The sequence below is a fragment of the Haplochromis burtoni genome, unplaced genomic scaffold (assembly GCF_018398535.1).
Source record: "Haplochromis burtoni strain Fernald_Lab_line unplaced genomic scaffold, NCSU_Asbu1 Contig_298, whole genome shotgun sequence".
Classification (NCBI taxonomy): domain Eukaryota; kingdom Metazoa; phylum Chordata; class Actinopteri; order Cichliformes; family Cichlidae; genus Haplochromis; species Haplochromis burtoni.
The window spans coordinates 416,561-443,968 of NW_024582659.1; the positions used below are offsets into that span (position 1 = coordinate 416,561).

Below are 27,408 nucleotides of genomic sequence, written 5' to 3' on the forward strand. Positions count from 1 at the left end.
GAATATGGAACAAGCAAAGCTTAATACTAAACAATATATATATTAGCTGTATAATACCAGTAGGCCAGCTCTAACAGTAATTTGGTATGGCTTCGCGGGCCAAATGTAATTAGGCTGCGGGCCAAATTTGGCCCACAGGCCAGAGTTTGACACCTATGGAGTAGACTGTTACTTCCACTACATTTTTTGTATGTGAGGAAGCCATAAGAAAGTCAACCTTGCTGATCTTTCTTTAACCTCATGAGGCGGTGCAGACTGCATAATGTTTTTAAGCTCATTTGCAGTTGAATTGTCTGACAAGGTCTATTGGTGTATCAGACCATCTTAAATAAAAAATGTGAGCTCCAAGCACTGAGCTCAATGTCTCACTTAAATGTTCTGCCATTTTTTTTAAATATTCAACTCACCTCATCTCAGCTTCAGATGTCAACACCTACATGCACATTTTTAAGTCTAGCACATATTTGTGACATCATTAATGCTATATATTAGGCTTCAAAATGTAAGCAAACAGTATAATATTGGAAATACAGTATAAATATTGGGTCAAATATGCTTTGGACTCAAAAGTTAAGTATTAGCTTTTGGTGGTCACAGGATACTTTGATCTGTGTGAAAGTCTAGAATATGAGAATTTTTTTGTTTCAAATCAGAGGCGATGCTTATACATCTAGTATAAATATCTCCCCATCGAACTGAACACATTCAGTTTGACTTGACATGTTTTGTTTCTTTTAATGAGACTTCAGTAGGGATAAGAATGACAAAGTCAGGACAGATCAATCAAATTAGTTTTACAAGTCTTGAGCCACTCCTCACATCTTTATATTTTGCTTCCAAGGACCTATAATTTGTTGTAATTTTTTTCTTATTTATTCCTATTAATTTTTAAGCAATGTTTTTTCAGACTCTCTAAAATGTTTCTTTTGAAATTAAACCAGTAGAAAACAAAAGAAAAAGTGTCGGGCATAAAATACTTTCTACAGCAAATAAACACAATCTGAAGGTCTTACGGAAGGGCAATAGGGAAAAGATTGTATCGGTATGCCAAATTGCACAAGAACTCGACCAAATATTAGCAGGTCTTATTGAGTGATGAATCCAAACTTGAAATTTTTGGTTCAGATCATTGTTGACATGTACATAAGAGGTCAGGAAAGAGGTGCAATAGTGAGCGTCTACATCAATCTGTAAAACGCAAAGAGGTCCTGTGATGTAATTCATTTAAAGCCTATGGTGTTTGGGGACCTTGATAAAATTGATAGTATTGAATGCAGAAAAGTACTCTTAGATTTTGATCCACTATGCAATGCCTTCATTTTTTTCAGTGTGACAGTCCCAAACACATTGTCAGTGCAGTGAAAACATACCTGGATAGAAGAAACTCACAATGAAAGTCGATGATGGATTGGCCTCCCCAGAGCGCGGAACTCAACATTACTGGCATCATCTTGACAGAAAAATTTAAAAAAGGAAGTCAACATCCAAAGGAGAGCTCTGAATGTCCAAGAAACTAGGAAAACTATTCCTGAAGACCACTTAGAGAAAATACTGGAAAGCTTTCCTGAGAAAGTTCAGACTGTGAAGAATGACTGTGGTCACACCAAATATTGACTTTCGAGGTAATTAAAACAAACTGTGTTCAGTTTGTTCAACTCCAACTCCAACATCTCCAACATCATTGTGAAGTTTGCGGACGACACTACAGTGGTGGGTCTTATCACCAATGGTGATGAGACGGCTTACAGGGAGGAGGTCAGCGCCCTGACCCACTGGTGTCAAGACAACCATCTCACCCTCAACGTCGCAAAGACAAAGGAGTTGATAGTGGACTTCCGGAGGTGCAGAGAAGTACACACCCCCATCACCATCAACGGCGCTGCTGTGGAGAGAGTGAGCAGCTTCCGGTTCCTTGGTGTACATCTGGCTGAGGATCTTACGTGGTCAGTACACACAAACAAAACAGTGAAGAAGGCGCAGCAGCGCCTCTTCTTTCTCAGGAGACTGAAAAGATTCGGCATGAGCCCCCGCATCCTCAGGACCTTCTATCACTGTGCCATTGAGAGCATCCTCACTGGATGCATCACCACCTGGTATGGCAACAGCACCGCCTACAACTGCAAAGCTCTCCAGCGAGTAGTGCGGTGCTCTGAACGGATAATTGGAGGTGAGCTTCCCTCCCTCCAAGACATCTACAGGAAGCGGTGCCTGAGGAAAGCGGGGAGGATCATCAAGGACTCCAGTCACCCCAGCCATAAACTGTTCAGACTACTTCCATCAGGAAGGAGGTTCTGCAGCATCCGGTCCCGTACCAGCAGACTGAGAGACAGCTTCTTCCACCAGGCCATCAGACTGCTGAACACGTCATAGACACCTCAGCTTCACTACTGGAACTTTAACATTATGCACTCCATACTGTACAGTAATGCCACTGTTTTGCACATGTCTCAACTCTGTATATTTTTATATATTTTATTTATTGTTTACTCTATTTAATTTGTAAAATATGTGTACACACACACACACACACACACACACACAGTAGAAAAATATTTAGTATACACATCCAGAAATGCATATACTATTATATATTGTACATATATTTATTAGTTTCAGATGTAGCCATTCTTGTATTTTGCTTGTTTACATTATTGTATTTTGCACAACTCTGTTGCTTGTGAAGCTCGCACACAAGAATTTCACTCACATGTGCTGTACCAATGTACCTGCACATGTGATGTGACAATAAAAGTGATTTGATTTGATTTGTTCACCTTATACTCAGTTTGTTTTGCCACATATATTTAAACATTTCTTAGCAAAACATTAAGAAATGAGAAGTGACTCCAGACGTTTGTATAGCATGAACAATAGTGAACTGAATATGAAACTTCCTCGTTCTCTTCTCCGGGTGGTTTTTCCAATGTTTTCTACAGTTATGGGGTCTTCCAGGACGTGGAATGGAGCTGGTCTCAGCCACGCCCCCTTGCGTCAGATTACTGCAAGTAAAAACTTGGGTAAACGTCACCTCGCACTAACTGGCTGTCGCCCATAGTGAATCAATATATCGCTATCATTTCCTGCTGTCACTGTTAGTTATTTATTATTTGGCCGGGACTATGGCTGACGACAACGAAGATGCTGAAATGAAACGAGCCCGAAGTCGCGAACGGCAGTTAGGTAACGGCTGCTTAATTTTCTACCCCTTTTACTGATAGCTGGACAGAGATGGCTTCATAAAGTCAGTGAACTTTGGCCCAGCCGAGTTATTTGGCTTTTTCTTTAAGTCGGCACTTAGCTGAAAGTTTTACTTTTAGATTAGCGTGAAATTTCTAATTAAATGTTGGTAGAAGTACATATTTTTTTTAGTGATCATTACTTAAAAAAACGAGCTAGCTAGCTCTGACCGTTAATAAGCCGTTAATAAGTTCCACTCACACCTTAACCGTGCTCTTCCAGTAAATTTGGTAGGCAGCCTCTTCCTGGGAAGATTTATTAACATTACAAGTTCTCTCCATTCATTGATAGCGTCTTTCACAATGGTTTGCTGGAGTACCAAAGCTTTAGAAATGGAGCACTTTCCAGAGTGATAGATGTCAATCACTTTGTTTCTTTAGATTGTGGCATGTTGCATTGTTTTTTTGTTTGTTTTTTTAGATCTTTTAGCTTACCTGCTTTGTCAGACAGGTTCTATTTAAGGGATTTCTTGATTCAACTATTTGAAAGGCTGAAAGGGGGCAATTACTTTTTCACATAGGGCCAAATAGATTAGGATTTTTCCCTTCCATTTTACCTTTGAAAAATAAAATAAATAAAAATAAAATCTAAAATATAATTTCTTAGCATCTAGAAGAATATACATGCAGATATGTCCAAATATACAAGATTCACTATGCATTAATATATTCTCATAGTTGGTACAAACCAGTTGAAATCATGCTGTCTGTCTTCTTTCCCCAGCTTTGGAGAACACAAACACTGACATTGGCTTTTGTGGCAGGATTCTGGTTGGGCTCTCCCTCATTTTCCTGCTGATTACTCTGCCCATCTCCATATGGATGTGTATTGTGGTCAGCTACTTAAATTACAGTGCTATTTGTTTTATTTTAGAAACACCTTTTAAAAGCTGGTGACGCATGGTTGTTTACCATTCACCCAGATAAAATGCATCTTTACTTTACAGGAAAACTCATTTCTTTTTAAAAGTAGCATGCATAAGAATACCTCCATATCTAGGTGCAAGAAAAAGAAATTACTCATACTTACTTACATATTATATATGACCTTGGGGTTGTTTTTCTCTGTATACAGATTGTGAAGGAGTACCAGCGAGCTATTATTTTTCGCCTGGGGCGCCTTTTGTCAGGAGGAGCCAAAGGACCAGGTAAGAAGTCATGTTTTATTTCTTTTTCTCTTTTTATTACACCATCGTGTGTTTTTTTTAAATAGTCATCTAAATATACAGTTCCTTTATTGAAATGTTAGTAGTCTTTAACTCATAGATAATATATTTTTCAAGCTCAGCTGTGGTTGCATGGATCATCATTCAAATGTCCTGACATTTCTTTGCAAATGTCAGTTGTTGGACATTTGTTTAAGTGTTTCAGTGGCTCACTTGTAGCTACCGTAATACAGAGCTGCTTCAAAGGGGCGGGAGGAGAACAAGCACTAGTCAGTGTCCTGTTACCAGCGATTTAGATTGTCCGTTATTTTAGATGCAGTCAATAAATTTAATATTGATTACTGCTTTTATTGGCAGACTTAATGACATCAGTTGCTATGGCAACCCAGAAACTCAAGGAGGAAATGCACTGTGATAAAGTATACAGGGCTAGGAAAGTGGCATATTTAGTTTAGATTTTTTGCCCCCGCATTCCACTAGATAGTTTTCAATTAAACCTTTATCAGCTGAGCTTTAAATTGGAGGGTTTTTTCTTGCATTAAATTCAGACAAACAGTGTAGGAAACTTACCCATCGTCACACAGCTGACCACAGTCACTGGACTGATTGACCTAAAAATAAATTTTTCATATATGATGTGTATTGTTGAGTTACATTTTTTTTCACCCTTTGTTTTGTAGAGCACACCAGTTGTTTGGTTGCGGTTACTTTACTACAAAAACCTCTAATTCTATCAGTCTGCAAGGGAGCGCAAAAAGTTACATAATGTATATCCAAGTGTCATTACAGTGTGGTTGTTAAAATGCCGGCGTGAAGAAAGTACTGATTAGATGCATGATCCGTTTTGTTCATATAGCAAAGTATTGGGCAAATTATGCACCCTGATGATGGCACCAGATGACAAAAAGAGTCATGAAATCACAGAAGCAATTGCTGTTGATTCTCGGGGCATATTAATGCGTGTACCAAATTTCATGGAAATCCACTTAATGTTTTTTTAAACAACTCGACTCAAAGTCGCAAAAGCCAACTTCATTTTGGGGGATCACAGAAACATTACCATGCATCATCTGGTAACCAAATGTAGTGCCAATTCCTCCAGTAAATCCTGAGGATTTCTCTTTTTTTTTGGGGGAGGGGGCACGTAATGTGTGTTACTTACTATTTTGTGACAGTCCATAGTGTAGTTTTTGAGACACTGATTGACAGTCCAATATTTGTGTTGTTAAAACCATGAAAAAAAACCATAGGAAGAATCAAAGAGAAGCATGGGGGCAGTGGGTCCTGTTGTGTTGTGTTTACAGGAGCGTTTTCTTCCTGCTGTTGGGCAGAATGACACAAGGCATGTCATAGCTAAAAATTAAAATGTGATTTTTTGGTAGGCTTTATAGCAACAAGACCACAGACAAAGTGGGCATGGGTGCAGGTTCACTCAGGCCTCACACAGGGGCCCGAGGGAACCTGCACCCACAGAGCTGTTCAAGCGCTACAGCATATTTTTCTGAATGCCTTATCCATGCGATCAGTTATGTAACTTGTGTTTTGAATGGCAGCAGATTTGTTAGAAGCATAGAAGTAAAAAATACAGACTCCCACGAGGTACAATTTGCATACACCTCACAACTCACTGTCTCTTTATCTTTGATTTCTTGTTGTACTAGATCTAAAAACCAAGCAGTGTCCTCTCAAAATGCTGAAACGTGGCTCCTCAGAGAGCCCCGGGCTTGAGTTTATGACAACATGGGGTTAATAATAGCACCGGCAACCTGCAACTCTTGGCTTCTCTATCTACGGGCTCACAAAGAAAGTTTACTGTAAAATCTTTCATTCTGCCTGAAACTGAGATTTTTATCGATAAACATGCTTATGTGCATCACAAGATGTTTTTCAGACTGTATTAGACCAACTGGGACCTTTTTACTTGTCTGACTGAGAGTGCTTCAGATTTCATGGTGGAAGTGGCACGGGGAGACTGTTGTTATCATCATTGCCCCTCCTGAACAGATGTCTGTGATCTCACCATTTAAATTTACAATATCTTGACAGGAATGGCATCCAACCACTCTCTATCCGGTGTGGTGTTAATGTTTGCTAAATGATTGCACACCTAGCACATGTCTATTTCACTAGTATTGTTTGATGCACTAATTCAATCATAGTGACTTGAAACAGGCTAATGAAAGCTGCAAATATCCACGGCTTTGCCTTGCTGTCAGTACAGCTGCAGTCTCATAAAGCAAGAGCTTGACTTGGCCTCCTGCCAGGATCTCATTCATCCTGGTCTTTTCAAACATTTGTGAGGAAGCTTCCTCATTATTGTGTTTACTGTAGCGTTAGTCTTTGTTGAAACTATTTGCATTCTTGTGATTCCACAGGCTTGTTCTTCGTCTTGCCGTGCACTGACAGTTTTATTAATGTGGACATGCGCACCGTCACCTTTAACATCCCACCACAAGAGGTACGACATGCACCCTTCCAGTTACATTAAGCAGATTACTTTCACTGGAATTCAGCTCATGTAATAATAACTGTGCGTAGTTATTTTATTTGTAGTTTTTTAGCTTATTACACAGTATTGTGTAAACACTGTTCTTCTCTCAGGTTTTGACCAGAGACTCTGTGGCAGTGTGTGTTGATGGCCTGGTCTACTACCGGGTCCAGAATCCTACTCTGGCCGTGGCTAATGTCAGTAATGCAGATGCTGCTACGCAGCTTTTGGCCCAAACCACCCTGAGGAATGTTCTGAGTAACAAGAACCTGGCAGAGATTCTGTCTGACTGTGAACACATTGCACATTTTATGCAGGTAAACTCCTTCAGCTTTTCTCTTAGCTGTAACTGTGACCCCAAAACATGCAAGAAATAATTATATACTTCCAAAATTTACTTTTTTTTTTTTTTACATCGTTTACATTGTCCAATAAGCCTTTGAGCTGTCACTCTAAGGGTGTGTCCAAGGGTATGACCTTACACATTTGTTATATGTGGTATATCCAAAAGGTATTCCCTCATCTCTGTGAAGTCCTTCTGTCTCTATTGGCTCATTGTTAAGGCATTTTGAGATGCCATCTTGCTCTGAGCCTTGTTTACCAGGTGCATAATGCAGCTGTCACCCGAACTGTGTGTTACTGTTAAACTAACAAACTGCTGTAAACTGAGTGAAGCTTAGCTAATCCCATGTTTCTATGACGAGTCCAGCTTTTAGTTTGCTTTAGAATTTAATTATTTATTTTTTCCATTAAACTTTTACTTCCAGTTTATGCTGAGCTGCTGTAAATGATTAAATATTTATTTCTAATTCAGAGTCACAGAGACAGTGATCAGGAGGTACTTCAGGAAGTGGACAAATGTCTGTGACCACACCTCTTACTCGCTGAATTCAGCAATGCCGTTGGATTGTTTAGCTGGGTTTGGCCTGCGCCTCTTACGTCCACTTAAGGGAAATCTCACTGCTTCAGCTTAACAAGACATTTTGGACAATTCTATGCTTCCAACTTTGTAGGAATAGCCTGGGGAAAGACCTTTTTTGTTACATACTGTGCCCTAGTATACAAAGCAAAGTCCACAAAGGCATGGTTGGATGAATTTTGTGTTGAAGAAGCTGACTGAAAGTCCACTGAATACCACTGGGATGAACTAGAATGGAGTTTGTGAGCCAGGCCCCTTTGTCTAACACTGGTGTCTGACCTTACAAATGCTCTTCTGGATGAATGGGCAAAAATTCCCACTGGTAAATCTTTGTAGCAGTAACAGCTTCCACTCTCAGAAGAGTTGTATAATCATAGTATGATCAACAATGACCAATAGACACTTTTTCATGAATTCTTTTGCTCATAAAATGTAAAAATAGACATGCAGTGTGTGACAGTGTGTAGATGTAAAATGTGTGTCTGTTTCTCTGCTTTGTGAGAGAAACGTGTCACCACTGTCAGCTCCATCTGCTGGACAGTTCTGAAAAATGTAAAACTTTGAAAGATGAGGGACATCCTTCTCATTCATTTAAAAACTTTGCGATAAAATCTATTGTTGTTGAGGGTTTTTTAAACATACGTTCTATTTTTACAGATGTGGTACTACAAACGGTATATTGCATGGCTGTCTCCTCAGGTCACTCTGGACAATGCCACAGATGACTGGGGAATCGAAGTGGAGCGGGTGGAGATCAAAGATGTGAAACTGCCCCCTCAGCTACTGAGAGCCATGGCATCTGAGGCTGAGGCCACCCGTGAGGCCCGAGCCAAGGTAAGGCGGTTCTACATCTCCATATCACTGTCTAAACACAAGTCTTTTAAGGGAAATGTCTTCGAGGACCATCTGAGAGACGAAATGCTGCAAATTAGCAGCAACTGAATTTCAAAATAAGATCAAGTGGATTGTCTGGCCATTCATTTCCTAATGTGTGGGAAACACTGACCTATTTTGAAAGTATTCAAATAGCACTCAGCTTTTTGCCTTCCAGTTTCCTGTGTCCTTCTTTTGCATTTATCGATTGTTGTTATTTTTCTACACTTCAATTTCATAAAAAGGAAAAAAAAGTAACATTGGGAGATTTATGTAGTTTGTAAGGTTACATACTGGTCTAATCCTTTTAAACAATAGGTTATTGGAGATTTTAAAAATTGGTTTAAAGGAGATTTACAAATAAAACAAGAAATCTATCGCAACCCAGAAAAAAGGAATTCTGCAAGATTTTGTAATAAGAATAGTCGTAACTGTGGGTGTAGAGGCTTCTTCCACTGGGCTGTGAGATCAAGGCGCTCTTTTCATTTTCTTCCCTCCTGTTTCTCCTCTTAAGGTGATCGCAGCAGAGGGGGAGATGAGCGCATCGCGGGCGTTGAAGGAGGCGTCCCTGGTGATTGCAGAGTCTCCGTCAGCCCTGCAGCTGCGCTACCTTCAGACCCTGAACACCATCGCTGAAGAGAAGAACTCCACCATCATTTTGGCACTTCCACTGGAGATTTTGCCGAAATTCGTCAATACATGAGAAAGTGTCTAAAAAAAAGAAAAGAAATGCACATACTCCCAGCATGCATCACTGAGCACATATACATGTGTAATCAACTTCATTGCCTCACCGTCATTACATCTGACAGCAGCCAGCTTATTTTCACATAGGTTTAATTTATAACTTCTTTTTATTTTTTTCCAACTTTATAATCAAAGAAAAAAAGTGACACAATCTAGGGTATCATCTCCTAGCCCACAGGCCTTCTTTGAGAATTTACCCTTTATTACAAACCTGTGAAATTTAGCATATTCTCTGTTTATCAGAGCTGGAGTTGAATATTTGCTTTGCCTCAGGTGCTCTGGCAGCTGAGCGGGTAGCTTGAGCCAGCAGTGGCAATGCCCCGCAGTCATCTTGGTGTGTCTGCCAATAAATGACCACTGATTCAATATATTATATAACATATATATAATAATATGTAGTATGAGTTTTTAGTCTTAGCATAACCTTTAACTTGAAGTTTTATTTATTTCATTGAGTTTTCTTTAGTTTTTGTTTTAAGTTGTTTATTTATTTATTTATTTGCAAGTTTGTTCATTTAAAGCTTCAGAAAGTGTCCAAGTATCAGGAAGCTGAAAAAATGAGTTATAATTGATCATATTCTTTCTTTCAGCGTGTAAATATTTAAACATGTTTGAATTTATATATTGTGAAAATGACACGTCCTGTTTTAATCTGTTGTTCTGCTTTCCTACTTTTAACATAAATGTTTGGACTGTTTGACCAAGAAGTGATTTTTGCCTACAGCAACATGAAGTTTATTGTTCTGCTGTTGCCACACAGAAGATTTCTTTGTTAGGAAAGGGAAAGGTTGTTCGATTTTACTTTAGTAAGTCGTATAGGTTTCTGTTGTGGTAACAATAGTGACATTTAGGGAATTTTGATACATATGGAAACACAACCAGTGGACAACACTGTGCTGCTGTGTTCTCTAAAGACTGTTTGATTGATTGTTGTCCAGTTTACCAGTTTTCATTGTAATTTAAATGAATTTGTTTCTGTAAAAATAAACCTCAGACACATGAATAACTTTTTGAAGTTTCGTTCAGGATTAATGCCTGTGTTTGCTTTGTTGTTGTTTGTAGCACGCATTCTTTTGTGCAGTATGATTTGATATGATTTTATTTTGAGTTAAGTGTATATGACTAAATAAATCTGAAAGCATGTTTGTGTTGATTTTTTTTCTTTCAGGTCAGTGTGAGAAGTTAAGTGTTTGTAAAAGCAGAGGCAGAAAACAGCTGGTATATTTTAATTTGGTTTATTGAATTGATTACAGGAAACCTTAGAAATTGCCACAGAAAGTGGAGCTAATAAAGAAGCAAAGCAGTGGTTTTCCACTAAAAGACACTGCAGCAGAACACAAGCTTCCTGGGTTAGAATCTGTGGCATTATTTTAAAATAAATATAACATCTAAAGGTACAAAAACATCAATAAAGACAGTACCCTTTAAAAACAAGCTTACTGTAAGCTCAAGGAAATCATTCTAAGGCATTGGTTGTATTGCTTTTTATAAGCTGTTTTCTTGGCAGTAGCTTTTGTAATATTGCAGGAAAACCAAACTTTAAACTGTCTTCTTTTATGTTTGTTATATTTTGCTAGTAAACAGGTTTTTATTGTCAAACATGGGAAAATCGCCTTGAATGAGAGTCGTAGTTTGAGGCTATATGTAGTGCAAATCCTAAAGGAAAGCCTGTGTTGAAGTTCTATTTGTACTGGATGATTTCACTGGTTTCAAGGCACAACAGTAGCATTTGAGACAAAGTGAAAAAAAAACAGTGATTCGTTAAAAAAAGAAGAAAAGGGCACGTGTAGCTTAAAAAAAAAAAGATCTTGCTACACGGTGACAGGTCGGGGCAGAGAGGTGGGAACAAGGGAATGTTCAGATGTTCAGTTCAGCCATAGCGCGATCCAGAGGGTCGGTGGTCCAGTAGTCGTAGTCCCAGCCCAGGAACCAGCCAGTGAACGTGGGCGGCTCGAAGCCCTGCTTGATTTTGACAATGGGCGTCCTCGGGTCTCTCTTGGCCGGATCTGTCTCGATGTAACGGACCGCTGAGGAAGACGAGTTTGAATTAGTACAAGGATTAAAAGGGTAGCAGAAGATGCTTTATGCTTTGACTCTTGGTGACACTGCTGCTCTAGTTATGGGGCACTTTGCTGTTAATGCATGTATCAGTAATTATGATGTCTTTTAAATAAATACATTCTGTTTTTTGATTAAGTTTTAATTTTTTTTATCTAATGATTGATGTTGTGTTAGATAATTTGCAATGCCAGCTGTATTTCTCGTCTCCTATTCCACATGGCATTGTTCTTTCTCCTCATATTTGCTCACCAGATGCCATAGCTTCAGTTTTCTCCTCCTCTTGGGCCTCATTTCCAATCCAGACAAACACCTAAGAATAAAAAAAACAACAAATAAATAAAGGTTTATTGTGGAGTTTATTCTTTTTGTGGGCACTGATTCTGCTCTGAATGCATATAGTACAGCAAAGGCAGTCAGCTTGTTTTTTACCTGCTCCCAGGTGTCCAAGATCATGACATCATCAGTGGCAAGGTCATCTTGGGTCATCTCACCTGGTACCTCCTCAATCTAAGAAGAAGAAGACGGATTTAAGGGGGCTTTATTTTTATGTACACGTAACGACAAATAAAGACACAGTGCACTGTTTTCAGCAGGTACTTTGAAATATTCTTGACATCCTGCACATGCTCGTGCAATACCAAAGACTTGAAAACTCGAGTCAGAATAGGACAAAACCAATCCAGCAGGAGAAGAAAACGTACTATAAAGTTTCCAGTCTTATTGGAACAAGCAAAGAGACGGGGTGGATGAGCATCCATCTTGTCCTTGAGTCTAGTGGAGGTGCGATACTCCGTCTTTCCACCCAGAGCCTCCCAGAACCGATCTGTAAAACGACAGAAACACTTCAAGCTATTACAACCATCAGAATTTGTAAGAGGGCAAAGCAATAGTTTGACATTTGGGTAACTCTGTTCCTTTTTTGTTGGTACAAAGCCAAATCAGGTTTTTAGTTTAGCATAAAACCTGGAAGTAAGCCTGGTTCTGTCTAATGGGGAAGAAAACAAAATGCTTGGTTTACATTATCAGGTTATCACTATTTTTAACTGAGGTAACTGCTAGAAGTATCTGTTAGTGGACAGATGTTCCAGTGATTTCACTGTCAGCACACTGAAGCTGGACAAATTCCTCTATTTGCACTGGGAGGCAGTGGGATAAGAGAAAATGTGTTCTGAAAATTTCAGGTCAGCCAGTCTGACACTTAAATCCCATTTCTCCCCAATCCTGGCTCTCGCTTCAAATTCCAACACATCATCTTGACCATGCTTTCATGCCTATATGCACTGAGTTGCTGCCGTGTGATTGGTTGATTAAATATCTGCATTAACAACCAGTTGAATAGGTGTACCTAATAAAGTGTCTGGTAAGTGCAATTGCAGTGTTTCCCCACACATAGACTTTAGTTGGGCAACCTTATTTTGCTATTTATTCATTTTATTTTGCCCATGTGGAAACTGGTGGTTTTCGTCAAGTGAGCAGTGGTTTACAGGTGAGATAAGAGCACTGAAAATGTCAGTGCTGTTACATCACCTGCCATAGACCAAAAAAAAAATACCTGTAAACATATATAAAGAATGAAACAAACCAGGAGCTAAAAGCTTAATGGACCTGCTGAGGTGTTTGCAATATTGTGTAGTTTTTGTTACAATTATTCTTGCCCTTCCAGCTATACAGCTATTTAATCAATTTTTAATATACAAAATTATTGTTAGAGCACCTTTAAGGGTAAAATAAAGCAAAATAAAACAAAGTGTAAATGTAAATTTGCAACCAGCATCTGTGAAACAGCAGGTACCTGCACAGTACAGCATCAATTTTGAATAGAAAATCTTTTCAACCATCAGAAATAAAATGGTGAATTTCTCGTTTGTCTTTTGCGAGGCCCCAGCCGAGGCCAGTCCTCAAAAGCAGGGTGTTTATGAAAAATTGAATCTGTTATGTTGTAGCCTGAGGTGTTTTTATATGTGAAACTGTTAGCAGGGAGTTTCTTCTTCTTGAGCTTGGAAAGCAAATAGCAAGACTTCTGACAACATCAGAAGGGGTGATGCAATCAAGTCTGCTTTGTTTCAATATGGATGAACATAAGCGCTTAGCCGAAATACAAAAAGGGAGCTATTTAGCCTCGCATTAAAGCGCTATTTTAACAGCCAGACCACACTTTGTAGCTGACACAGATACAGTTCTGAGTATGTTAACAGCTGTTGGGTTTCAGCTTGACTTAAATGCAGCAAAAAAATTAAATAAAGGAGAGAAAATGATAGTGGAGGTAACTGTGTTTATCCTGTTTCCTCACCGCTCTCTCCTCCCTCGGACAGCTCGGAGACAGACACGCCCAGGATGTCACACAGCTGCTGAGCTCCCTGCTTCTCTGTGTCGCTGGCACCCACTCCCACCCACAGGAAGGAGTTGCCGGGGGTCACCAGAATAAAAGCATCATTGGAGTTTAGGTTTGATGCCTGCGCGTCAAGCTGCATAGAAACAGAGATATTGCAAGTTATCATGAGGAGCTGTTGCACGTTGACCTTCTTAAGTGTTGGTGGTTTTTCATTTTTACCAATACTCATGCTAGCATAATGCTTTATTTGACATTTTATGCCCTCTAACACCAATTCGAGAGGGTATTTTAAAGGAAAGGACATCGGTGTTTTCCATTCTTACTATGCATTTTTCCCTTTTCCTCTTAAATACCCTTCAACCATTTACTGAATACTTAAAAAAAACTTCAAGTATGAAGTGCTTCTGCTTTCCTTTAAAACCTCTAATTGTTACTTCATTGTTAATGGACAGTGCTTATTAGATTAGAAAACAAATATTTCAGAAATCTGTTAGAAACTGTTTTGCAAAAGAGAGAAGAAAAAAATAAAATAATCGAGGAATGATTAAATTCAGGTAATGAATGAGACGTTTCCTCTCACCTCCACAGCTCGTGTGTGTCCTGCAGAGTTGGAGCGCACCTGGAAGAGTCGAGTCTCAGCTGGAGCGGACTGACCTCCTTCTCTGGACGTTCCTCCCTTGTACACAATCATGGGCTTTCCTCCAAACAGACTCATCAAATGGGCCGGCTCTTTCCCCTGCACCACCCTCACCTGATACACAAATACCGAATTTAAATCTCTGCATCTAATGAAATTGTTGTCACAGCAATTCATATCGAAAAATACCTCATGCATTTTGATGTTACAAGCGGTGCTACCAAATCACTGCAGACACATCCTCCCTAATTGTGTCCTGTGAAATATGCATCAACAAGGTGTGGAAAAAAAGTCTGCAGCAGTTCCCACCACTGACGCAAGATGGCAGCACAGAGCCAAATCATGCCATACCCTGAGGTGAGAGTGAGATCTGTGATATTAGTAACCATGGTGAAGATAAGGTATGTCGAAAACACTCTGCGGTTTTTTGTAATAAACAGTCATAACTCTGAGGTGTTGCAGTCAGTGGTTCCTCTAATTCAGTAAGCACTGCACATTACACTAATCCTGAGCTTGCTGGGGCAAACAGAGAAGAGATAAATATTTACTGATGAGTTTACAGGGAGAAACTATTTGTATTACATGAAGTTTAACATAGAAAGCCAACATGCTTTTTTATGTTCTGCTGTTCCTTCAAATATTTGACATTTGATGCTTTTGGCTTGCTGCAGTTGCTGATAGATTAAAGTTGAGTTCATAGACTGTATATACAAGTGTGAAAATTCCTTAATCCTTATAAATGCATTCAATTTAATGGTCAGAAGGGGGCAACTTCTCTTAGTGAAAAAAGCCTCTAAAATCTATGAGAAACCAGCACTGCTCCTCAATTTGGATCCACTAGGACTTTGCTATGACCTGAGTAGAAACTTTCCTGACAAGGTTTTGGACAGCGTAGCAAGTCTTACTTAACATAACATAATGCTCATTATCATTATTAATGTAGCATATGCATCTCGTGATTGACAAGTCCCTGCAATGGGAGCGATTTCTCAAATGAGACAGAGGTGAAAGAAAAGCTCAAACTCTGGCTTCAGGCCAGAACTTGACCAACAGGTGACATCACGCTTGCTATGCTCATCCTTAAGTACAGCCTGTGATTCAGTTTAGTTTGACAGATGAGCAAATGCAAAAAGTGTTTGGTAATTGCAAGATGAGGAATCAGGAACATGAGGACAAATAACTGGGACTGCTGCTGATTCCTACACACAAATTCAAACACATACAGAGTCGTGCCACAACACACGGACAATAAGAAGGCCGTACATGCACACACGAGGAGTGAGCAGTGAATGACCAAAGACTCGTATGAGTTCAGAGCCACTCATGAATATTTAGGCCTCACAGACAGGCTAAGGCATCATAATGTTGGTGTGACATCAGTTCAAGACAAAGGAAAAAAGTAGTGTGGCTTATTTATGCTAGCAGACCGAGCTGGCGACAGAGAAGGAGGGAGCCTCCCATGAAACTCCACAGTGGAATGTCCTGTTTGTGTTTCAACGAGTCGTTTTCATTCGAAATTCACTTTAGCTCATTATTACAGTCACTAAACCTGAAAGGACTTCTCAAAAATGAATAACACAATACCCTCCAGTAATTATAAAGAATGGGAGAATCGAGAGAATATGTCCTTGTTGCTTCTATTTTTGCTGTGGCTCTGGACACGAAACACATGAGTCCCTTAGTGAAGATGAGGAGCAGGGAAGGAATGAAGGAAAAATACCTGAGTGGTTATAGGAGCGCCAACAACCTGAGGAGATAGAAAAGGCCAGAAACCAAGCAAGTGAGGAAATGAGCAGCAGCACGGAAACCATGAGGAAGAGGGAACACAGTGAAAGGATGTAAAAGTCAGACAGGACGTGCTAAGGAAGCCAGACGTGAGCAGAGTCGTTGATGACAGGGAAGATCAAATAATATATAAGCATATGGAAAAAAAAACCAGAAGCACGCTAAAAGAACAATATGTTGTACCTGCACAGGACCGCCGCCGAGTTCTTCATCCAGCTGTGCGCCGAGGATCGCAGAAGCCCCAATTTCATCCTGAGTGGAGTCCGCTCCCTGCCTGGAAAACAAGATGAGTTTATCAGCTCTGCATTCAAACATAACAAGAGGAACTGACTTGGACACAGCATATGCTTACAGCCCAACCAATAAGATTTATGACTGTGATTAATCTAATATATATCAACTTTGTGTCTCTCGCTGAACTTTCTGAACTTCACACCTTCTCAATCTTTCCTCCGCGTACTTTTCACAGTGAAACAAAAGTGCAAAACTGAACTATGATTTGTTTATTTCCAGTGACTATTAAATTAAATTCAGTGCTACCAAAAAGAAAATATATCCCCCTTTTTATAGTATTGAATGACTGATACTTAAATTTGTGGCAACAAGTTTAAGCTCCAGTGACTGAACTAGCTCTGAAAGGGGGATGCGATGAGTGCAAAATAACAACTTCATAATGTATAAATTTCTATGTGAAATCCCTTTGTGCTTTACAAACGTAATGTACCTACAAATTTATTTCTGACTCCTCAGCCTCGATGTTTGCTTATGAATCAGTAAATCTGATCAGACCCTGCTAATTATCTAAAAAAAATAATCCAGCTCCACGCCGGCTGCTTATATTTTAGTGCTATAGTCTGATGACAGGTAACTTCACGATACAGACTCTAATTATGGTTCCACAGTCTTGACAAATTTATGTCTCACCACATGTAGATGATGTGTCCCTGGCGCCCTCCATGAGAGTAGTTGTAAAGGATGATGTAGCTGTCTCCTCCATAGAACTGTCCATAAGTGGATGGATCCACTGGGACTTTGTCAGATCCCTCTGTACGCCAGATCTAAGAGGGGGGAAAAGAATAACATGGAAAACGTAAAATTAAAAATATCACATTTAGTAGGCTGTAGATTTCAAGGTGCACCTGCTCCCCCTACTGGAATGGAAAGTAATGACACACACAGGCAGCACTGAAAGCAAATCTGACACATAATCACAAGCTGAATGACAAACCCCCACCTGTTTCTCTCCGCTGCCATCGTCCACCATGCCATGCTGGGCGGCCATGGCGGAGGATTCATGTAGGGTGGCGGCATCGAAAGGCACCTTCTCAATCTTTGCGATGCTGTTAGCGATGTAGGCCACGCCCAGGCCCACAGTCTCATCTTTATCGCGCCAGTCTTTGAAGAACTGCTTGAAGAGCGGCGTCTCGCCCATCTCAGGCAGGATCTGGACCTGCGTGTGTTTGGGGTAACCCATCTTCTTGATGAATTCGTCTGCTGCCTTCATCGCTGCTTTCCGCTCTTCCATGTTGGCGTCTTTGCCTGAAGAGAAAAGACATTAAATACTGGAGAACTAAATGGAGAAATGTTACTGAAAATCAAAAAAGGAGGCCAGAAATTATTTCTAAACCTGGGTGAGAAAGGTCATTTGGTGCATTGACTTCAGCACTAATATAAATATTACAAAAGAGTTCTGAAAGTTGAAGAGTTGGTAACGAGAAGGTAAATAGTTTAACTTTTGTGAAATGCACGTATTTGCGCTTTTGCTAAGAACGATATGAGACAGCTGTGTTGTCTGCAAGAGTGGAAAAAAGCAGCTCAGCCAAGAGCCATTTCTTGAGTCCGCTGCACCACCCTGCACTGACCTTTCCAGAGAAAGATCTTTCCATCAGAGCCGTGGTCCAGGATAAAGCAGTCACCAGACTCCAGGGTGCTCTGAGCGAAAGGGTTCTCTGCTGCCACGAGAGTAATCGACATGGCTCCGGTAGCATTGGACACCTGCAGGGGAGGATGGGAAGGAGGATGAAGGAGCTGCCAAGCAGGGAAAAGTACCGCTTTTCAGGAGATTGAAAGGCTGCTGTAGACGCTGCTTCCTCTTGATCTTTTAAGCCAGGCAAATATGAGCAAGGGTTTTATAAAAGATACGTCTCTTAATTGATGTCAGCTGGCAATTTTACTCTATGAATCTTAGAAATATGACGCTCATTACTTTATATTTTAACTGATGAATGATCACAAAAAAGGGGCTGTACTAGGAAACATTTTGGGGGTTAGTTTAGAAAAATTTAATATTTTTCTAAAATAACCCACAAAATGTTTCCTACTCCCTAACACATTATAGTTTTACCTTAATTATTATCTAAATGTGTATTCCTGATAGAGAGTTTGTATTTTTGGACTATATCGATTTACACTTACTAGTCACTTTATTAGGTACACTTTCCTTTTACTGGTTTGGACACTCTTTCAGCAAGGTACTGGAAACATTCCTCAGAGATTTATTGGCAGATAGATTGGTATGACAGCATCCCATGATGGTGACTGTGGAGGTACAGTGAGGCCTGCCCAAGAAACCACTTTGAGATGATTTGAGCTTTCTGACATGGGATGTTACCTTACTTGAAGCAGTCATCAGTGTACACTAGTAATAAAGAATTGTCAGCAATATATCTCAGGTATACTGTGGCTTTGTGGTGTGACCTTCTGCTGCTCTAGCCCACCTGCTTCAAGATTTGAATATTGTCTCTTCAGAGATGCTCTTTTGCATACTTTGTTGTGCTTATTTGAGTAACTGTTGCCTTTCTCTCAGCGCAAACATTATCCCTTATTCAGACCACTCTCTGTAAACTATAGAGATGGTTGAGCGGAAAAATCACCCCAGATCAGCAGTTTCTGAAATACTCGTACAAACCCGCCATATTTAAAGTTTAAAGTCACTTAAATCTTTTTTCTTTCTCATTCTGATGCTTCAGCAGGTCGTCTTAATCATGTCTACCTGCCTAGATGCATGCAGCTGCTGTCTGGATTGCCTGATTACTTGTGTTAATAAGCAGTTGAATAGGTGTACCTAATAAAGTGTGAGTGTATATATGTGCAAAATTAACAAAACATTTACTACATTTTTTTAAATCTACTTTATTTTTAGTACTTTGGGTGCATCGTTCTGGAACTAAACTAAAACGTTTGTGGTCACTTTTAAATTGTTGTTGTTCACAATGAATCATGAATATATTAATTCATCATAAATAACTTTATTATCCTTTTATAATGATGTTTCTGTATTGGTGTTTAGAGGCCCATTTCTAGCAACCAACATTTTTTATGTTGAAGAAGCCACATAATCAGCCTGTGCACAAACTCACAGGAACAAAACCTTTCCTTGCTCATGTGCCAGGCACGTTTCTAAGTGAGTGAACGCCATGTTTGTTTCTGTGTTGTTGCTTTTTTCTTAACAAATCCATGCTCTGACCTTGTAGAGTTTAGCCCTCATCCTGTTTGAAGCATCAGCTTTGATGTCATCCGAGTCTCCAGCTGGTAGATCTGGTTTGGGACCTAACACCTGAGGACAGAGGGAGAGATTTTAATAAAAAAGCGACGCCTGAAGACCTAAATTTGATCTCATAATGCACTGATCGCACCTCTATAATCTTCTCTCTCTCCAGCCCCTCATCACAGACATAAACTCGAGATCTCCCACTGCGCTCATTATCACGGATCCCCTTGGCAACCTGAGTAGCCTTCAGCTTCTCAAAGCGGTTGCTCTGGGAGCCACACCACTGGTAAATCTCCTGTGGGGTGAAAGGAAAGACAGTGGATTGAATGAAGAAGAGCTTTTACAAGTCATTTTTTAAGATAAGATCTATATATAAGATTTACATCTCCCAGGTCCAGGATGAAACAGTCTCCCGTGTTGAAGCTGTCCCAGCTGACCGGCACCTCCGTTGCCCTGACCACGCGGCGTCCTTTAATCTGGAGCACTCGCTGCACCGACACCTCATTGGTGACAACGTGCTTGAAACCAGATGCCACGCCTCCTTTCTGCAATATGAGCGTCGCATTTAAAAGTGAAATAAAATAAATAAATGAAAGTAAAGTCACTCCAACTGTAAATAATAAAATGGTTTTTTGAGCCCTGTTCTCTCCGCAAATTTACTGCCCTCTTGACACATCTGTGGCAAAAACGTACATACACATAGAAACTGTATAGAAAAATCCTCATATATCAATATTTCACTTACACAGCTTGAACCCTTATCAAAATGATCAAATCTTCTATTTTTGCACCTTACAGTATACTATGGAGCCAACTACGGGGATTTGTTTCTATGCATGTGAAACATCTAAATTTACAGCAGATGTTTCATGTAAAGGAACTGAGATTCTGTTTCAAAATATGTGATAAATATAAAGTATTTCTTTACATGAGCCTGGTTTTAAAAGCATCAAAAACATAAAGGAAACACACCCTCTAATAATTTCTCATATTCCTCTTAGGTAAATTCAAATGTTTCTGCTAGTTCAACAGTGACATCTTACCATGTATTTGATTCCAGACTTGAAGTAGCCCAGAAAGGTTTTGGACTCGTGTCCCTGCACCTCACGGTACTGGATGGGTTTCCCCCCGAGGAAATCATCCATTTGGACTGTAAAGATGGCTGCTGAGCCGCTCTCATCCTGGGTGCAGAAATCACCTGTGCGAGAGAAACCAAAGAAGGGATCCATCTTAAATCCAGCCCTCACAGTTCTGCTGAAAAATAACCATATTTTGTGTCTGACCAGTTCTCCCAGTGAGGACTTCAGTCAGTTAGGAGATCAATATGTAAGAGCAGCAGCGGGTCACATTAATACATGTAACATTGTTCTATTTATGGGCACACAGTGTAGTCCATCAGCATGTGAGTGGATTACATCACATCCTGTTTATTGGTAAACTGTCTGTGCCAAGATCAATCAAGCTTACGAAAACAAACTAAAATTAATAATCTGACTCAGCAGTGTAAATAATGCGTTACCTAGTAATACCCATTTCCCATTATTAATACCAACACACACAGCACAGATACAAACAGTGACAACTAACTGGGATTTGAAATTGGAAATGAAAATGTTTGGTGATTAAGATGATTATCTTACCAGAACATCAATGATGGTTTGGACACATCCAATACACAATTATAACTTTTGCCCTGTCTCCCTCATGTGCAATGTGCACACAGACAGGGCAATTTTCCCCATTTTCCCTATTTAACAAAGTATTTTATTCTATTAGTACAGTATTGTTTTCTATTTGTATAGTACTTATTCTATTGTATATAGTATTCTTTCTATTTTGTATAGTATGTTATTCTGTTTATCTTATTCTATTCTATTGTTTTTCTCTTTTTCTCTTAATTTTTTACTGCTCTTGTATTTTCTGCCGTGACCAAAAATTTCCCACGTGTGGGACTACTAAAGGTTTATCTTATCTTATCTTATCTTATCTTATCTTATCTTATCTTATCTCCCAATTTTAATCAAATAAAGAAGTATATAGTATATAATTAATTTAGTTTTCTCTGTAAAGCTCCTAGTGCTTTGAAATTTTCCCTTGACATAAAGTTTTTTTTATATAAATAGTTATACATTAAACTGTATTGGGTAAGTCGTTGGTGAAATAATCTACAAACTTTTGCATGCACGGTTTAAATTTTCAGCACTTCAATGTAAGACATTATGTTGCATTACTGGCAGCACTTCCTCCTCTTTCCTCTGCTTTTTTCCCCCTTTCCTCCCTCTCGGTTTTGGGTTTGCATGTGTGAGTGTTATTGTGCATCTGGGAATCGCAATTAATGACACCGACTGGTCATCTCTCCAAAACACCCGCTGGCTTTTCACTTCACACTCAGCCAAACAGATCGGCATCCTAAATGATAGTGCCCAATAGTAAATGGTTATACCAAACTCCTGTAAAAATACAAGAGTTTGCACAGCAAATTCTTTGTGAATACTGGTAAAGGTGTGTTTTTTACAATATGATCTGTGATTGATTTTTATTGCTGTGGATGGAGATGTAGAGCTTTATCGTAAAATCATAAAATCATAAAATCTCTATGAATATTATGTATAATAGGAGCTAATTGTGTTAGAAAAGGGAAACCTGTAATCTATACAGCAAAGTCTTCTTTCGTTATGTAAATGTTATATTACCTAGTGGCAGATAACAGCTGACACAACCAGCTGCCAGTACAGTGCTGTACTGTAATTTAACAGGCAAATTCTCATAGCATGCAGTCAGGCTACGTTTTAGTTCTCACTTCCAGGTATTTCAATTTCCAGGAATTTATTTTCCTGTGCACCTGTGCACCAGGTCTTCACGTGGTATTCAAAAGCAATTATCTGCAGGGCGGCTCCACCTGTCACATTCTTCTTTGGCTGACCTGCCTCTCACCTTATTTGCTCTTCCTACTTCAGCTCTCCACTCTGGCCAAGATTGCCTGGACTCCTGTGCTCACCTTCTCACTAACATCAGGCTGACCTCCTCTCCAAAAACCACGTATCATTTTAAATATGCAATAAAGTAAAATTATTTTCATAATAATCCTGTTTATGAGTTCAAACTCATGTTCACTAATACTTTAGCTTAAAAGGTCATCTTTTACAAGAATCAGCTTTTTTAGGGATCTCCATACTTCATTTGCCACTGAGAATATCTACATTTAGTCCTTATTAGGTTTTAAATGCATGTAAAAAACATCTACTATTAAACACCAACCCTCATTCGTTTCACAATCTGATAGAAATGATACAGCTTATTATCTGATAAAACTGTTTGCCAATGAGCCATGTGGCTTTCTGTTGCTTTATGGCACATGACTCACTGTCCTGACTAGTTTCAGCCTCTCCACTGCAGCAGCAACAACGGGCAAAATTATTTTCCAGGGCCTTCATCCTCGTACTGTTCCTCATCTGCTTTGCAAGTCAAAGAAGATCACACTGGAAAACTGAGATCATCTTTATTTTTTGCCACATCACAATGGAAACAAATACAAAAAGGCATGTCTCCCATGTGCTACTAGGGGTTTTGTGCTCAGTCTCAGTGTGACCTGTGATATTCGTGGTTTACTTTCACATTTGAATAATCCAAAAGAAAGAACAGCACTGTATGGTATCCCCTCCAGTTATAATGGTCGACTCTGAGTAATAACCCAGAGATCATTTCCCTTTCACGGCACTCACCCAACCAGAAGTGGAGGTCGTACTGCAGGCTCCCGGAGCGCTGTTTGATAGTATTGAGGATGAGGTAAGCATCTCCGGTGTAAAATCCCCCGTGCAGGTTCTCAGGGACAGGCACCAGGTCAAAGTTCTCCACCCTCCACACCTGGAGGCCTGGCTGCTGTCCAGCTCGCTCAAATTCTGGGTGGTGCGCTGCCATCCTGCATTCAGGGAAGTCACAGACCTTAAGTTAAGGGCTTTTGCTACTGCACAGGCCAAAACCAAATACAGGTCAATGAGCTAAACAATAAACTTAGTTGGTCAAAAGGCTACTGCACCAATAAAACTTGCAGAGCTTGTAATAACTTTACAAAGTGAAGCAGACACTGCCCACATGAGAGCTATAAAAGCCACTCCCCTTAAAGCTCAGTGGTTGCCATGAATATAAAGATAAAACTTTGTTCTAGTTAAGTATTAATACAGAGCAGAGTGATTCATCCACTGTGCTCAGGGTATTTCCTCTAGAGAGCAGCAAGAGGAAGCCATGGCAGTTATGACTCATTGTTATCATCATAAACTGTTAGTGATGGTTGGCAATAGAAACACTTCTGTGTTTCTGTATAACTGTCTATTTGTATATCCTGCAACCAGGGGTTTAAAAAAGCCTTTAAATGTGTCTTTAGATAACTACATAGTGGACAAATCTGCTCAGAGACATCTGTCCAATCATAAACACACACACAGACACACACATAGACCCATTCATTCATGTCTGACATAATGCCACCCACAAACAGTTTCAAGTAGGTGCCTGTGCTACACTAGATTACTGCCTACTGCCTTCTGGAACGCCTGAGCGGATGTCTCAGATGCTAAAATGAGAGCGGGGCATCCTGTTTAAAAAAAGAAAAGTGGTTAAAATTTGAATAGTTTTTCACTTTTTGCAGCTGTTATGTTGTTTGGGTAAAAAATTCTAATGCCAACAACACAATTCATACCAGGACGAGGCAATAATTTAAACAAAATAATGCTGCAATTCTGCAGTAAAGATCAACAGCCCACACAGTCACAGCATCCTATACCAGCTGCTTGTTACGACATAAACACTACAGAGATAACATTTTTTCTGCAGTGGAGTGGAGTAGTGCTCTAACCCAAACTACAATATCAAGTTTAGATGTTATAAAACTGTATAAACTAGAGTTCATGCAGTTCAAAACGAACACAGAACCTAGTTTTCCACAGGAATGCTGCTCGTGTACTGCCTTTCAATTTGCATGCACACTGAAGCAAGAATCGGCCATTCTTCTAGGCAGGCGCCTGCCCACAAACATGGCAGGAATCTGTTATTGACCCGGGAAGAGGAAAGTGGCTCCGAATTCATGCAACCAAGCCAACAAACGTGGGGCTCTCTGTGCTCTCTTCTTATGTCAAACTCAGTGCACATTACTTTGTAGCTAAGGAATGGTTTGAGATGGAAAAGCAGGCGGATAATTTCACAGTGAAACACATGCAGTCAAAACAGAAGCTTCCTGGAGTCATACGAGGCCAGGCACCACCTGACCTTCCATGACTACACACAGGTTTGGCTGGACGGGAAAGATTTGAAGCCATGAGGCGATGCCATCACGGCATTATACACAGTCCTTGTAGATTTCCCCTTGTGAGAAGCTTGACGGTCACAAAAACCATAAATGATGCTTCTTTAGCCACATAAGAAGAATTAACTAACGATACCAATGTTGAATAGCCAGTTTCTGAAAGCTTCAACACACATTAGTGGCTTGGGTCATAAAGTTCTCATATGTTTTATTTGATAAAAAACAGTGTAGAGAGTTTTCATAACAATTTCACAACAAAAGTGACCCAGAAACTATTTCTAATTTGGATTTTATCTGTCTTGGATCACCACATGGGCTAACCTCAGTCTTTCTACTTAAGCTGTCAAACACGAGCCAGCCAAATTTCCTACTGAATTCCTGTTTAGATCTATTGCTGTGGTCTGGAACATCAAAATGACACAGTTCAGCCTTTACATAACCAAACTTTTGAGTTCAGTAGTTTCTGTAATGCTGTTGTTCAGGCTATATAGTGAGAGTGTATATCATCAGTACCTTTTGAATTCGTTCTTGCTTTCTTTCCATAAATATCATAGGAAAAGCTGAAGGTTTGCAACTTTTTTGGAGAGCTACATGAGAGTTTCAGAGAGCTACCACTTCCATGTAGCATGTTGTATCCAGGCCTAGCATGATAATTTAAAGCAATGGAAGAAGCTAGCGTAGCTCTGACGAAATTAAAAATGCAGGGCGTTGTAACTTCCTGATGTCTTATTCCCACACTGAGGTTTTCCTGTACCCCCAGAGGCTGTAACACCCCCTCTAAGACCTCAAATTTCTCCTTTAACACTTTCCCAGTGTTTCGTAAACTTATTATAGCACAAAGCCAAGCGTGTCTCTTTTCTTTATGCTAAGCAGCTAATCATCACCTTGTTGCCAGTTCATCTAAAGGTTGAAAAAGAAGAAAAAAAGTGATATTTCCCTCCCAAAAACAGTTTGGTTATTTCTTAGAGCTATTTTTATTATATCAGTGAGCCCAGATAGCATCCTCAAAACACACCTGATGATTCATATTTTTCAATTATGTATTTTTAAAAGTCATCTAAGTGCAGAAGCAAGCACATCCTCCCAAGATGGCTACTTCCTGGCAACTAGCAAAACACTGTAGTGACATACAATAACACTGTGCTCTCATGCAGCTGGTAATAAAACTGGTGCAATGCTACAGCATTTCTTTAATGAAACCAACATACCCAGAAATCTGCAAACAGCTTCACTTTAATTTGAAATCAAGCGGTAAAGGGAATATTTTTACCCCAAGCTGGCCATTACACAATCATTTAATATTCTCATGTAGAGGGTGCAAGTTTTATGAGCAGTTACCTCTAAATCACATTCTCAAAAACATACCTGAAAACAAAGCTAGGTTTCCTTAACAACTGAAGGGTTTTCATTTAGTAGCTGCTGAGTAGGCTAACTTCCCTCTTAAACATACCACTTGTGGAAAAGACAGTATCACTTCTGTGCAGCTTCATATTCTGAAGATGATCATCTCTGTGGCACTAAATAAACATGACTGGCTGTGACTGTGATCTTCTCCTCTGATGGAGAAAAATGTTCTGTCTTGTCTCCTGCACATCAGAGCTCTTTCATCCTAGAGTTAGGTACGATCTCTGACTTAATAAAGCAAACATCAGAGGGGATACACTCAGCATCTAAGCAACCTTTGAAGAATCAAAGCCAGTAATGGTGAAAAAAAGAAGACGAAAACTTACACGGGGAAAAGGTTAGAGAATGAAGTTTAAGGCACAATAAGACTCTTACAAATACAAATGTTTTTGCTTGTATGAGGGGCAGCAGCTGACTAAAACAGTCATTTACTATTCAGGGTTGCTTCACACTGGATAAAGTGACTCAAGGAACGGTGGTTTGTTGACTCAACACAGCCTAAATAGAACCGGTCACATGACCTGTGGTCAGTCACGGGCATGCTGAAGAAGGGAGGCGTCTGCCACCAGCCGCACACTGGCATCCAGTCAGTTTGTACCCCCTCATCTGTGGACCCACCCACCACCCCTTCGCCTCCTAACAAACAGGGAATGAGAGCTCATTCCAGCTCCAGTTATCTGATCCCCTCCCCCAATCCTCACCAACCTCTCTTTTGTGTCTGCCTTCGCTCGAGGCCCGAGTGAAAACTCGAAACTTGTGCAGGTCACAGCATTGGATTCATATGACAAGAAATAAACTGTTACATAAGCCCTTGTGATTTGTCTGCTGGTGTCCATTCTTCAAAAACAAACTCAAAATAGCGTTATCTGGAAAATCTTGATTCTTGGGGGCCATGGCAGCATATCATTCCTGAGTTTCTCCCAAATAAAACAATATTCCTCCTTCAGGAATGGTGTGTGTGCGTGTGTGTG

General features: G+C 39.8%; 2 protein-coding genes across 3 annotated transcripts in view; one reads left to right on the forward strand and one right to left on the reverse strand.

Moving 5' to 3' along the window:
• The first annotated feature begins 2,956 nt into the window (after positions 1-2,956).
• On the forward strand, positions 2,957-10,302 carry LOC102307374 (stomatin). Its single transcript, XM_005941366.3, has 7 exons — positions 2,957-3,180; positions 3,961-4,070; positions 4,312-4,384; positions 6,778-6,860; positions 7,004-7,207; positions 8,509-8,643; positions 9,197-10,302. Exons 1-7 carry the CDS (start codon positions 3,120-3,122, stop codon positions 9,383-9,385), a joined length of 855 nt encoding a protein of 284 aa, XP_005941428.1. The 5' UTR covers positions 2,957-3,119; the 3' UTR covers positions 9,386-10,302.
• Positions 10,303-10,648: 346 nt separating this feature from the next.
• Positions 10,649-27,408, reverse strand: part of gsna (gelsolin a) — a 21,036-nt gene continuing 4,276 nt past the window's right edge. Inside the window, exons 2-17 of one of the 2 annotated variants that reach the window (XM_005941367.3) lie at positions 23,457-23,653; positions 20,778-20,932; positions 20,118-20,279; positions 19,880-20,029; positions 19,711-19,800; positions 18,107-18,239; positions 17,479-17,783; positions 17,169-17,302; positions 16,428-16,518; positions 16,180-16,206; positions 14,403-14,573; positions 13,781-13,955; positions 12,192-12,313; positions 11,920-11,997; positions 11,740-11,800; positions 10,649-11,456 (exon numbers count right to left, since the gene is read on the reverse strand). In XM_005941367.3, coding sequence (XP_005941429.1) covers positions 11,287-11,456; positions 11,740-11,800; positions 11,920-11,997; positions 12,192-12,313; positions 13,781-13,955; positions 14,403-14,573; positions 16,180-16,206; positions 16,428-16,518; positions 17,169-17,302; positions 17,479-17,783; positions 18,107-18,239; positions 19,711-19,800; positions 19,880-20,029; positions 20,118-20,279; positions 20,778-20,932; positions 23,457-23,652 — 2,220 coding nt within the window. In that variant the 5' untranslated portion in view covers position 23,653 and the 3' untranslated portion in view covers positions 10,649-11,286. The remainder of the gene's footprint in view (positions 11,457-11,739; positions 11,801-11,919; positions 11,998-12,191; positions 12,314-13,780; positions 13,956-14,402; positions 14,574-16,179; positions 16,207-16,427; positions 16,519-17,168; positions 17,303-17,478; positions 17,784-18,106; positions 18,240-19,710; positions 19,801-19,879; positions 20,030-20,117; positions 20,280-20,777; positions 20,933-23,456; positions 23,654-27,408) is intronic. The other variant, XM_005941368.3, reaches the window with a different exon arrangement.

Bases quoted from the DNA above. Each gene is read 5' to 3' on its own strand.
- LOC102307374 (XM_005941366.3), top strand. From the start codon at position 3,120: ATGGCTGACGACAACGAAGATGCTGAAATGAAACGAGCCCGAAGTCGC. The intron at 3,181-3,960 runs GTAACGGCTGCT...TTCTTTCCCCAG, and splicing joins AAGTCGCGAACGGCAGTTAG to CTTTGGAGAACACAAACACT. The intron at 8,644-9,196 runs GTAAGGCGGTTC...TCTCCTCTTAAG, and splicing joins CCCGTGAGGCCCGAGCCAAG to GTGATCGCAGCAGAGGGGGA.